The sequence below is a fragment of the Asterias amurensis genome, chromosome 13 (assembly GCF_032118995.1).
Source record: "Asterias amurensis chromosome 13, ASM3211899v1".
NCBI classification, from domain to species: Eukaryota; Metazoa; Echinodermata; class Asteroidea; order Forcipulatida; family Asteriidae; genus Asterias; species Asterias amurensis.
In genome coordinates this window covers 745176-758076 of record NC_092660.1, presented here as the reverse complement: position 1 = coordinate 758076, position 12901 = coordinate 745176, and the positions used below count along the sequence as shown (strand labels likewise).

Below are 12901 nucleotides of genomic sequence, written 5' to 3'. Positions count from 1 at the left end.
GCCCTGGTCATTGGGTCAATAACATTCTCTGTAAAGTTTCTCAGCTCCGCGGGAGTTTACAGCCCTGGGCTGCAGTGGTCTTCCAAAGGCTTTATCTTACACAGGTAAAGCATGTGAAGCCCATTTCTGTATGAATTGACTTTGGCCATTGCCATGCCTGTTGACTGCATTAATCTAGCCATAACCACCGCAGAAGGCATACCATCACACACTGCCTAATTACCGACCTCTGCAAAAAAACAAAATAGGTTTAGGAAACCGCACAGCGGCAAATCTGTCTGGAGACTGGTATAAATAGAAAGAGAGAACAAAACAAGATTCTTCTAACCAAAACTGAACAAAACTGAGCTGGCTGAGAATACAGTTTTATTGTCTATTTCTTTTTCTTTTACCCCTTCCCAGAATAGACATGTGTATTTTTGATTCTCAATCTATGTTGGCTGCATCAGAATTTGTTTTATTTTATTCTCAATGACAAAGGAGAGAATGGCTAACTATTATTTAGAAACCAATCACTTTTTTCTTAATAAAAGAAGAAGAAGAAATCATTTTTGAAAATCACCTTTTTTCTTCTGCTAAAGTAACGGTAGAGACACTGGCAGGAGGCTGGCCCTCTAATTAAAAAGGACGAGCATTCACTAACATACTACAGCAAAATCCATACGATGGTGTGTAGTATATAAAATGATCTCACGCACTTGAATTGATTTTAATACTCCCAATCAATACGCTGTAGCACAACAAAACACAGTCAATTTTTCCTCCCTGTGAGGGCAGAGATGGTCATTGTGATTAAATCAGCTTAGTGCGCTACATACTTGGCAGCATAGGCTGTATACTCCCCAGGGAGCTGAGATAGTTTAAGGAATGATATAAGGCCCAGTGACCTAGGGGTACTAATGTTGGAAGCGCTTTGAAACGCCATTCAGGTGTATATAGCATTACATAAAAAGCGCTAAAGCACCACATCATTATATAAAAAACAATTATAATCTGTACAGTAGATGTTAAATTTGCATTGGGGATAAAGAATATTAATTTTTGTTTTTTACCCATACACCGATGTGTGTTAGCACTGTATACTCAGTACTTCCCGAGTCCTTTGAAAATATATAACAGGCATATTACTCAGGTTGGATTCGAACCCACAACCCTTGCAATTCTAGAGCAGTGTCTTACCAACTAGACTACCGAGGTTGCCCGGTAGCTAGAGGCAGTTCGAATCCTATGTTTTGGCAGCGGGTACCACAACGATATGACAGATGTTAAATTTGCATCGGGGATAAAGAATATTAATTTGGGTTTTTACCCATACACCACATTGATTTATTTTACACACAAATTATTTTATGCATATATGTTGAAATACACCAAGTGAGAAGACTGGTCTGACAATCACCAATAGTGTCCAGTGTCTTTAAGTATTTGCAATAAGTACGGCAATAAGAAAGTTGGATATAGATCGAGGACGCACTTGCATTCACTACATTATCATTACTTCACTTTTTTGTGTTCACAGATGAAGAAGTTGTTGCTCTGTTGAAAACTCTGTCCCCATCAGAGATTGACGTTGAGCTTCGTAGGTTGTCGCCTCTAGGGGGCGGTTCAACAGAGGCCATGAAGCACTTCATTATATTCCTTCGCAAGAGTTTAATCACCAACAGTGATTTTGAACTCATACAGGCGTACACAGCACTTTTTACAAAGGTAAGTCTCTGAACAGTCTTTGCCCAAGACGTTATGATCGATTGTACGCTCAAGTAGTTCAGAAGAGCGTCCTATCATTTTTATTAAGAAATGTGACCCTGGGTTTCATAATGGTATTTATGCAATCAAGCACTAATGGGTTCTCTAAAGGAATTTGCTGGGGAGAGAAAAACAAAAAGTTACCTCAATGTTGTTGCCTCAGAACCCATTTATTCTAGTGTGTTGTTGCTATTGTTGTTTTTGTTTGTGTGTGAAGCGCAATGATCATTTTTGAAATTGCGCTGTAGAAGAGCCGTTACTATTATTCATTATCATTGAAAAGAAAGTCCGACCAAAATTTAAATAAATAATGCCCCCAAAATAAGTAAGTGCAAAATCTACCAAATTGGGCCTTCAGTTTAAGAAATATTTATTTTAAACAATTATTGCCAGAGTATACAATGCTAAGCCTGTATGCTTCGTTTTTTAAAGGGCAGTGGCACCAAGGTGATTTCTCCTTGGTAAAGGGCATCCTATGAGGAAATTGTTAATTATTAAGCGCACCTAGGCAATGACTACTTGCATCGAGGCAATCGCCTTCGTTGCCTCCGTGAAGTATCAGGCCTGAAACCAAAATTAATAATTCTTTATCCTCGATACAAACTTGTTTCCCAAGTCAAGTCGCAAGTCAGTGGATTGACGATTCGAGTCTGACTCAAGTCCAAGTCACCGACTTGAGTCAACAACACTGCTCATTTAAATCTGCAAAGCATGAGAAGAATAGTTCAACCAACCAAGGTCTACCCCAAAATTGATTATTTAAAGACAGTGGACACTATTGGCAACTGTCAAAGACCAGTCTTCTCACTTGGTGTATCTCAACATATGCATAAAATAACAAACCTGTGAAAATTTGTGCTCAATTGGTAGTCGGAGTTGCGAGATAACTTTGAAAGAAAAAAACACCCTTGTCACACGAAGTTGTGTGCTTTCAGATGAAGTTCTAAACTTGAGGTCTCGAAATCAAATTTGTGGAAAATTACCTCTTCCTCGAAAATTATGTTACTTCAGAGGGAGCCGTTTCTCACAATGTTTTATACCAGCAACCTCTCCCCATTACTCGGTACCAAATGAGGTATTATGCTAATAATAATTTTGGGTAATTACCAATAGTGTCCACTGCCTTTAAACCTTGAGGAATTCAAAACTGCTACAAAAATTATCAGAACAAGAGACGGTGCAAGTACCATACTAAGCCATTTTGAGATACGGTGGACACACTATGACACTGTTAGGTTTGGGTAAATCTGTCTATATTCACCCAACCAAGTGAAAAGTGTCAAGGCCGAGCGGTTAAGAGCTCCGAATTCAAACTCTGGTGTTTCTGATCAGCAGGGTATGGGTTTGAATCCCCAGCCATGACACTTGTGTCCTTAAGCAAGACACATTACCATTGCTTTGTCCTTCGGATGGGACGTAAAGCCGGTGGTCCCATGTGTTGTATAAACGCATGTAAAAGAACCCAGTGCACTTATCGAAAAGAGAAGGGGTTTGCCCCGGTGTTCCTGGCTGGATTGGCAGCTAGATTGCGCCACAGCACCTTGTAAACCATTACATGGTGCTTAAGGATTAGGTCTTATATCTCAAAATTCGCCCCACTCCTTGCAGTAATAATACCTGGCGCTTTGTATCCTTTGGCAAAAGGTGCGTTATAAATACGGTTATTATTATTATTATTATTACCACACAGTGCACTCCTATAGTGGCCACCATATCTCAAAAAGGCAAATAATTTGTTTTGTTAAAGCTTGGTTTTCCATTCACATTGTATTTGAACATACCTAATGTTATTTATGATGTGAAACCAATACTTCAAATTCCTGTGATTATTTGAAACCATCGGCTAATAACAAACCGTTCTAGTTCTAATTCTAATTAACGTTCACATGCAATGCTTGCAGTCTATAATTGAAAAGACACAAAAGAAATATAAGCCTAAACGTGTCGGGCCTTTTTCATCTGTGTACACTTTAAATAGCAGACATTAATAGAATTACATTGTGATTTATTTAGATTTGCAAAGTCAGGCAAACTTGTTGCCTTCCTTTTAGAGAAATTGAGCCACATTACAAGATGCCAATTATTGTTAAACCTATAAATAATTTGAACTGAACCTGAGTAAAAAATGTGACGACGAGGTAAAAGGAAAACCACGCAATTTTGAGTGATACGGCAACGTGTCCCTTTAAACACAGTACAACTGTTGCAAATTATTTGTTGCGAATTTGTGTCATCAAAACTTGATTTGCATTCATAGGAAGTATGAACCTGGATTAACACACAAACAGATCCAATTTAAAATAGGAGGATGCTTAGGAATGTCTTTTGGGCAAAAGTTGTTCCCTCCCTTTCAACCAAATGAGGGAAGGTCGTGTCATGGGTAACAAGGTTGGTGTCTCCATGCAAGAGTTCTAGGCAGTATGGGTTGGGGGTCGAAATTTCTTGTTTATTTTATGTTTATAATGAACACAAATTCACATGACAGGGATCTATGTGTGACGAGGCCTTTCGATTAAGCCTTACTTTCATATCAACTTGAGTTACTGCTATAGTCAATGCTGCAGTCTCACCCAATATAAATGCACAATGCGTGCTCAATGATGCGTTGCATATTGTTCCATAATGTAAAGGTTAACTGTCGATGTGCGTGGACAATTTATGGCTTTGTTTGTACAATGCATAAATAATTATATGTACAATAATTTTATAATAAGATGTTTCTCCTCTACCCCCCCCCCCCAAGCAAAAACCTGATAGTTTAAACTAATTATGAAATTAAATTAAATGATTCGATAGATAATTTTGGTGTTAAACTAACAAATAATTTGACAAATACTTGTTTTGTTATTTTGGGGGAAAGGTATTAAGATTTTGTGAAATTAAGAAGAGCCTTTACTTTCAGAGAGCCACCAGGTTAAGGACACACTTTTTCTTAGTCTTCGCTTTTTTTGCTAGTAATTGCTTAATAGCAAATATTTATGTTTAAAGGTACTGGGCACCTTTAGTCCAGCTGCTAAGGCCCATATGTGGACAAATTGTGCACTTTGTGGTAAAAGCATGAAACTTCCTACAGTTGTTATATACACCCTAAGGATCATTTTAAGACTTGGACCCATCTTGGATCTCACCCATTTTAGGGGTGGGGCTACGTTTTAAGAAAGTGGGGGGTAACAAATTTAATATGTCAGTTTTGACTATTTGAAAAACAATTCTGCTCATTTTTTTAGACTAAAATACATGATAACAGTTCAATAATTATTTGAAAATTAATAACTGTCTTGAATTCTGCCCATTTTGTGGGCGGAGTCATATTTTTAAGAAAGAAGGGGGTAAAAAATGTAATAATGTTAATTTTGACTAAATTTGCTTTTCTCTGCTCGTTTTTTTAGACTAAAATACATGAAAACAGTTCAATAATTATTTAAAAATTAATAACTGTCTTGAATTCTGCCCCTTTAGTGGGCGGAGTCGTATTTTTAAGAAAGTGGGGGGTAAAAAATGTAATATGTTAATTTTGACTAAATTTGCTTTTCTCTGCTCATTCTTTTAGACTAAAATACAAAATAACAGTACAATAGTTATTTAAAAATTAATAACTGTCTTTATTCCTGCCCCTTTTGTGGGGGGAGTCACATTTTTTGAAAGTGGGGATAAAATAAAACATGCCATTCTAGCCCCTTGATTGTTGTACTGATACATGCAAAACCGTGTAAATACATGTATAGACATTTAATTACAATATTTCTACATTTTCAGTATGCACTACATAGTTGTTTGCAGTAACAGTGTTTACAATTTACTCAAAGCACTTCTTTGCTCCCTCTTGAGAGTAAACGATTGGGTGCGAAACAAATCGAACCAGCAGTGATGTCTTAATAATGAGTATTCTTATACAGTTTTCGCCTCTCCAAATTCCCACAAGAGCTCATTCGAACTGATGATGTGGCCCGACTCTATCCATCAGCCCCCAAAATGCTATACAGATACCTCAACCAGCAACACCCAAGCATCAAGTTCACCATGTTCACCATGGGACAAGGGCAGTCTGGCAATAGCTGTCAAGATGCCTGATCCTCACCACAAAGAAACAAGACAACACCCTCCACCACAGTTTCCAATGAAAAATAACCAACATTGACCGTTGTACACCAGTTCTTCTTTCATTACCCTAGCATCTAAACACACCCTCTTGTTCAAGGTTCCTACAACTTGTGTCTATGGTGTTCAATATATAGGACAGGATAGCCTTTGTCGGAGTTGTGAGTTGGTCTGTTGGAGTTGTGGGTTTGCCAGTCTGAGTGATTCAATGCCGCCGTTCTGCTTTCTTTTGTCATGTCGCTCGCCTGGCTGACAACACCCCAGCTAAAAACGCTCTTCGCATCGCCAGCAACTCCAGGGGAGGCCTAGCACCAGCTCCTGGCTAGAAAATATCCAGAGGCCGTCCAAGATCATCTTGGAGTAAACAACTGCCTGGCCTAGTGAAATCGACCACAAAGCTCTATAGGACGTGGACACAGGAGATCGGTGCGACTGACCCTTGCTGTCTCTGCAGTTGATCAATTGAGTCAGAGTGAAGAGAATTGGCTAGTTGGAGTGACGAGTTAGTGCGGAACCGGTTCAGGAGGTACATTTTACCATTGGGAAGTCTATCCCCGGGAACTGGATGGTGCGATCCTGTTTCATCAGGAACTTGTGCCGTCTGGACCTTGCCACTGCGTGCGCCGCTCTTCTGCTTTAGCTTTAGAGAACCATCACTGATATGGCACACTCTCTTTGGATCATCTGAAAAGGGAAATTTGCCTTACTCAGGACTGGTAGCCAGTCAGTCTTTGTGCAGCTAACAGCACCAGCGATGGTCCTCATGGTGCTGTTCAATTGAATATCGAGTAGGCTTGAGAGTTTCTCCAAACTGGATCACAATACTCAGCCCCCAGTGGCAGATAGCTAGCGCCGATGAGCAAAGTATTTCGGCATTTGCTACCAAGAATTTACCAGTGAGATTGTGGATCATATTGTTTCTGGTCCCAATTTTGACAGTCACCTTCTGCAGAGGAGTTTTAAAGGCAATTGTAGGGTCACCGCAATGGTATGGACAGCTACAGTTTCAACCAGATTAACACCACCAAGCCGTCCCAAACTTAACTATATGTTCCCATACCCAAGGTCAACCACATACCACTACTCACTTTCTTCCGTGTATGTTCCATCAAGCAGGCATAAGGCCAATATACCCTCCGCTCACAAGAAACTTCATCATAACACGAGGGATTCTTTAACCGACCACCGAATTGACTATAGTGCTGCAGAGCTCATCACTCTCATTCAGCCTTTTATCTCTGTAATCGAGAAGCCAAATGCCAACTGAACGTCTCCTGGTCTGGGGCTCTTCTTGAAAACTGTGACCATACAGTGTATCCAGGTGTCACCCTAGACCGCTGCCTCTCCTTTAAGACCCATGTTGTGAAGACCAAAGCCAAAGTCTGTGCAAGAAACAACATTGTCAGCAAACTTACTGGAACAAGATGGAGTGCCAGCCCAGACACTCTTCGATCAACAGCCTTAGCCCTTTGTTTTTCATCTGCAGAGTATGCCTGCCCAGTCTGGGAAAGATGTACCCACGCTAAGAAGATTGATCCAGCCATCAATGCTACAGGCCGACTCATCACTGGATGCCTCAGACCAACACCAACTGATAGCCTGTACAAACTTTCTGGTATAGCCAGACCACGAGCGAAACCCTCCATTCAGCCACACACCTGCTAAGAATAGACTTGGTCCAGGAAAAGCTTCCTCAACAAAGTCAAACCAAGTGCAGAAGCCGGGGCTCTTCGAACTGCCATGTGACATGAGAGACTTGGTAAACTTCCACCTAGAACATCCATGGACATAAGTGCTTCGGAAGAACTCCCCCCTGATGCTGACTCAGGTTGGGCTGAATAGAAGTGCCTCAACAGACTTAGAACATCAACTGGCCGGTGCAACATGTCTCTCAAGAAGTGGGGATATCTAGACTCTGAAGACGTTACCTGCATATGTAAGACGGAGCCACAAACTATGGAGCAGGAATACAGAACTGAAGACCTTGCAGAGTACAACGATCTTGCTAGGAACTGATGTGTCCAGTTCTGGCTGAAACACAATATATAGTGTGTGTGGACACGATAAGAAGAACAAGAAGCCTTGGCACCGCCAATGCATTAGAGGACATTGAAGTTACCAGCACGACACCCTTCTTCAAAACATCAGCCTCCAGCTAAGTGACATTTGGCTCCTACTCTTCCTGACCAATGGGTGTCGACCCTCTATTCACAGCACATTTCCTAAACCCCCATTAACTTGGGTCGTACTGGTAGATTTCAATGGCCTCTCTAATGGCCTCATCAAATACCAACTCACCACTTTTCCTTTTCCCTGTCCATGTTACCTAACTACACTGTATGAGTGGATTCATCGCCATATGTTTAACTGCAAACCTTTCTCAAAATTGCAAAAAAACTGCTAATATAAATTTTACTTGTTGTTCTGGCCTGCATGGCATGGTGCCAGATCACACTGTGTGGGTAAAATGGCGTGATTGAGAGCTTGAGTTTGCCATAGCCATAGCATACATACATGTAACCGACGATTTTACAGTACATGTATGTCTGATGTCATTACTATGACAGAGTATCAGATTTTGCCGGCCAAGGACATACTTTCATTCTTGTATTGTTGATGAGATTGTTGGCTGCTTGTGCATTCTTGGCTGTATTACACATGTGTAATTTAGACACACCCTCGTTTACTACTCTGGCCCCGCCCACAAAAGAGGGGATAAATTAAGAAACTATTTAAACTCATGGAAAAAATGTATTCTTTTATAGTATTTCTATTCAAATAACATAAATCAGCTTAAAAAAACAATTAAAAAACAGTAATAGTTCACTGAAGATAACACTTTGTTTTAAAAACGCCCACTTTTAGAAATATTGAAACTCCGCCCACAAAAGGGCATTTTTTTTCACTAATTTATGTTCTAACTTATAATTATGATTTTCAAGTTTATATTTCTGGTCCAAAGATCAAAACAAAATTATTCTAAGTATGATTTTGCCCAATATTTATATCAAAGACCCCCCCTTTTTATGCAAATGAGGCTCCGCCCCTAAATAGGCGAGACCCAAGGTGGGTCCCGGTCTTAAATTGTTAATTAGCCCAATACCAACCATCATAGCAAATTTCATGCTTTTACCACAAAGTGCACAATTGTTCACCTTAGCAGCTGCACTACTTTGGTTATTGCCAAAGACCAGCATGCTCACTTGGTGTATACCAACATATGCATAAAAAAACAAAACCTATGAACATTTGGGCTCAATTGGTCATCAAATTTGTGAGAGAATAATGAAAGAAAAAAACAACCTTGTTGCATTACTTTGTGTGCTTTCGGATACATAATAAAAGGCTTCAGCTCAAGTATGTTATTATTTGATGGAGAAATTACCTCTTTCTCAAAAACTATGTTACTTCAGGGAGAGCCGTTTCTCACAATGTTTTTCACTCCATTGCTCGTTACCAAGTAAGTTTTTTGCTCACAATTATTTTGAGTAATTACTCATATTGTCCAGTGCCTTTAAGTTTAGAGGAATGGAAAGATTGTCATCTGACCTCTTTAAGAAAATTGTGAATCTTACTGTTTGGAATCCTCACTGATTTTCAGTCTTGGTTTTGTTTATTTACAGCTCCATGGCGACGAAATAGCAAAAGAACCAAGCTTGGTGGAAGAGGTCAACCACCTCGCTGATATTCAGCAGTCGTCATGGCAACGTATCCAAGCACAACTCAACAAGTGTTTGTGCTTGATAACGTACATGAAAAACCCTGCAGTGTGAATGAGTTTGGCACCAGTGAGGTATTGCAGGGTTGTTAGAACCCTCAACCTCCAACCCCCTTTCCCCTTCCCCCTTCCCAATCAAATTTACCATTTTAAGTTTTTGTACAGTATCATCAAGAATAGACTGAACAACATTAAAACCGACATGATGATCAAACATGATTAATAATATAATAGTTTTACTAAATGTATAAGGGATAAAGAACATTATTTTTGATCAAAACCAAAACAATATGAAGTTTTTAAAATTCAGAAATACTTCCATCTGTAGGAACTTTTGTTCAAAACACTTGATAATTTGTGCTGTTTTGGGGTTTCTTTCTTCTCAAAACATAAATTTCTCATTAACCCTAGCATTGTCACGTGTCAGTTAACGTGATTTAATTTAGAACTGTGTTTTCTAAGGGCCAATTATATATGCCTATTTATAAAGCATTTGTACACAACACACACTATGAACTGTGACCCTATTGACCCCTTAAAATGGCTCCTTTCAGAGCACACAATCCAAAAGAGAAATAAAACACGGTTGTACCCGCAAGTTTACTATTATTTGTAGTTTATTCTTATTCTTTACACCATGCAAAGCTTCAAACATCAAACCTCTTTTGAAGTTTTGCCACTCTCATGTGAAATTGCGTATATCTTGACTGTATTCGATAAAATTCAAACCAACAACTAAACAGTTAGCTTTGGCTATTTATACTGAAAATGACCTATATCAAGCTATGGCCACTTTGAATTTGTTGATGCCCTGGCTTCAGTCTTGAGTAACATCCAAAACATTTAGAAACATTTCCTTCTGGAGAAATTTGTGAACAAAACACTACATCAGGATTGGGGTTTTCAGTCCCTACCTGTCTTCGTGGTTTTCCCTGGAACAATTCTCTGTGGTTTTCCTCCCACATCTTAAACTGATATTTCTTCATTATCTTCTCACCTTGTCTAGATGCTGAACAGGCTTTGACCAAAATAAACAAATTAGTAAGTGCATTTAATCTACCCTTAATGTATTTTGAACATGTATTTGTCGGAAACTTGTTGGTAAGACACTGCTCTTGTGCAAAGGTTGTGGGTTTGAATCCCATACGAGTAATACGCTTGTGATTTTTTTCACAGAGCTCGGGAAAGTAATGAGTTGCAACATTGTTAACAGAATTGAATGCTTTGCCAACATTCACCTGTCCATGCTATGTTCTTCTATAGTAATATAAAAAGTTGTCTTTTATTGTACACTGGCTTGAAGTGTATCCATTATTTGAAAACCGTTTGTAAAGTTGGGCAGTTATTTATATCGTTATCATTGTCAGCGATATTTAATGATTTGCTCCACTCGAACCTTAAAGGGAAGGTGTAGTAATCACTCTTAAAATTATGGCAATTGAAACCTTGAGAAGTCTACAGCAGCTGTCAGTTGTTGTGGTTATGTAAAATGATAACTCGTTTTATGCCCCCAAAAATTTGAATCTGAGAAGCGTTATCGCGTATCTTTTCAAATGATGTATTCCTAATGAGGAGGATTATGCCTGCGTGGACATCACTCGAGATTTTCAGCATATCTCAAAAACACGACCACCTTTGGTTAGGAACTTTTCAGAAGTGAGTTTTTAAGTGTATACATACAACACATTTATATAGGATTAAAACAATTTAATGGTTCTAACAACCAAAAGGTATACGTTGTCTTTATGTTGTGATAAAATTATGTCTTTACATCGAATCATAGGATTCGAACTGCCTCTAGCTACCGGGCAACCTCGGTAGTCTAGTTGGTAAGACACTGCTCTAGAATTGCAAGGGTCGTGGGTTCGAATCCCACCCGAGTAACATGCGTGTGATATTTTTTCACAGGACTCGGGGAAAGTATTGAGTATACAGTGCTAACACACATCGGTGTATGGGTAAAAACCAAAACTAATATTCTTTATCCCCAATGCAAGTTTAACATCTCTTATCTTTACATCTGTTTTAGCAATATGCCATCCCCCTGCCCCCCCCCCCCCAACCCCAAATGCCACATGACTGTCAACCTGGTAAATAAAGGAATCTCTCTGTTCCCCACGCTCTCGGTGTCAAAGAAAAGGACATTGAGACCTACCTTGAGACTTTCAATTTAAAATCCCATTGTTTTTGCCAAAAAAATACGTATCTTTTATCAAAACTTAAGAATGATATGATTCGAGAAAGTTATTTAAAGGGAAGGTTTTTGTTTTCTTCTTGTTGATTTTGAGAACACCTTTGCTTGAACCCAGCATCGTCTCCAGGTTTTCTGGAAAATATCCAGGTACTGCTACATATATACCTTCAAATTGTAACGTCTAAGCCCGTATCTTTGCCAACCAAGGCTGGAAAACTATTGGAAGTCATACAAAAATGAAAAGCAAGAAAGGATTAAGTCTTGCCTCTGCCGCATGTTGTGTAATTTTAAATAAAGACCAAATAATGAAGCTCGCGCACGTGTTGTACACGTGAGAGTTAAAAGAGAGTAACATCACAAAAAATAGACATCCTTGTACCTTGCCTGGTTATTTTATATAGGGTTGGGAATGTTGTGTATGCAATTCTGGTGATACCAGCAAGATTTATTTTGTGTTGGTAATTAGTTGACACCCTTAAAAATATATTTAGGCCTTTAATATAGAGACCGCTAATATTGGTCTAGACAGCATAGTTTGTGGAGCGCCGGTTTGTAAATCTGGAGGTTTTTGGTTCAAATCCTGCTCCAGTCAATTTGTCTTTGTTTAGCTAACACAGTCAGTTTCCCTGTGGTTTATTTAACCCTTGGTATTAATTTATGGAAAATACTTGATGAACATAACAAAAAACCACTGGCTGTTATATTGGTGCTGTTTATAGGACATCGTAACAAGCGATACAACTTCACACTAACATTTATTATGAAATAAATGATGGTTGGGAAAACAGCTTAAAATGATTCACACAAATTTGCCTTGAATTTGTGGTTTTTCATTTTATTTCGTGAATTAACATGCTCCGCCTTGACTCCACAATAGTATTGTCTCATTACAACGCAGTGTGAGTGATATGATTTGATCAAACATCGTTTCCAATTAATGAAATTAATGACTTCATATTATATTTAATTATCAATATATTTCCGCCCACTTCTTTTGTAAATTAGCTTTCATTAATCGTGGTAAACTCATGCTACAAATGGAGTTTTTAATTGGGTAGAAAATACGTATCTCTAGCACTGATCACGCAATAATGTACTTTTAAGGTGAAAAGAAAAAGTTTCTGATGGTGTTTTTTATTGCAGTA

General features: G+C 38.8%; 1 protein-coding gene across 1 annotated transcript in view; it reads left to right on the top strand.

The window, feature by feature from the left end:
* LOC139946415 (WD repeat-containing protein 36-like) overlaps positions 1–12886 on the top strand; it is a 32895-nt gene extending 20009 nt beyond the window's left edge. Inside the window, exons 21-22 of the mRNA XM_071944058.1 lie at positions 1520–1707; positions 9468–12886. Of these exons, the coding sequence (XP_071800159.1) occupies positions 1520–1707; positions 9468–9617 (338 nt within the window). The 3' untranslated portion in view covers positions 9618–12886. The remainder of the gene's footprint in view (positions 1–1519; positions 1708–9467) is intronic.
* The last annotated feature ends 15 nt before the right edge of the window (positions 12887–12901 follow it).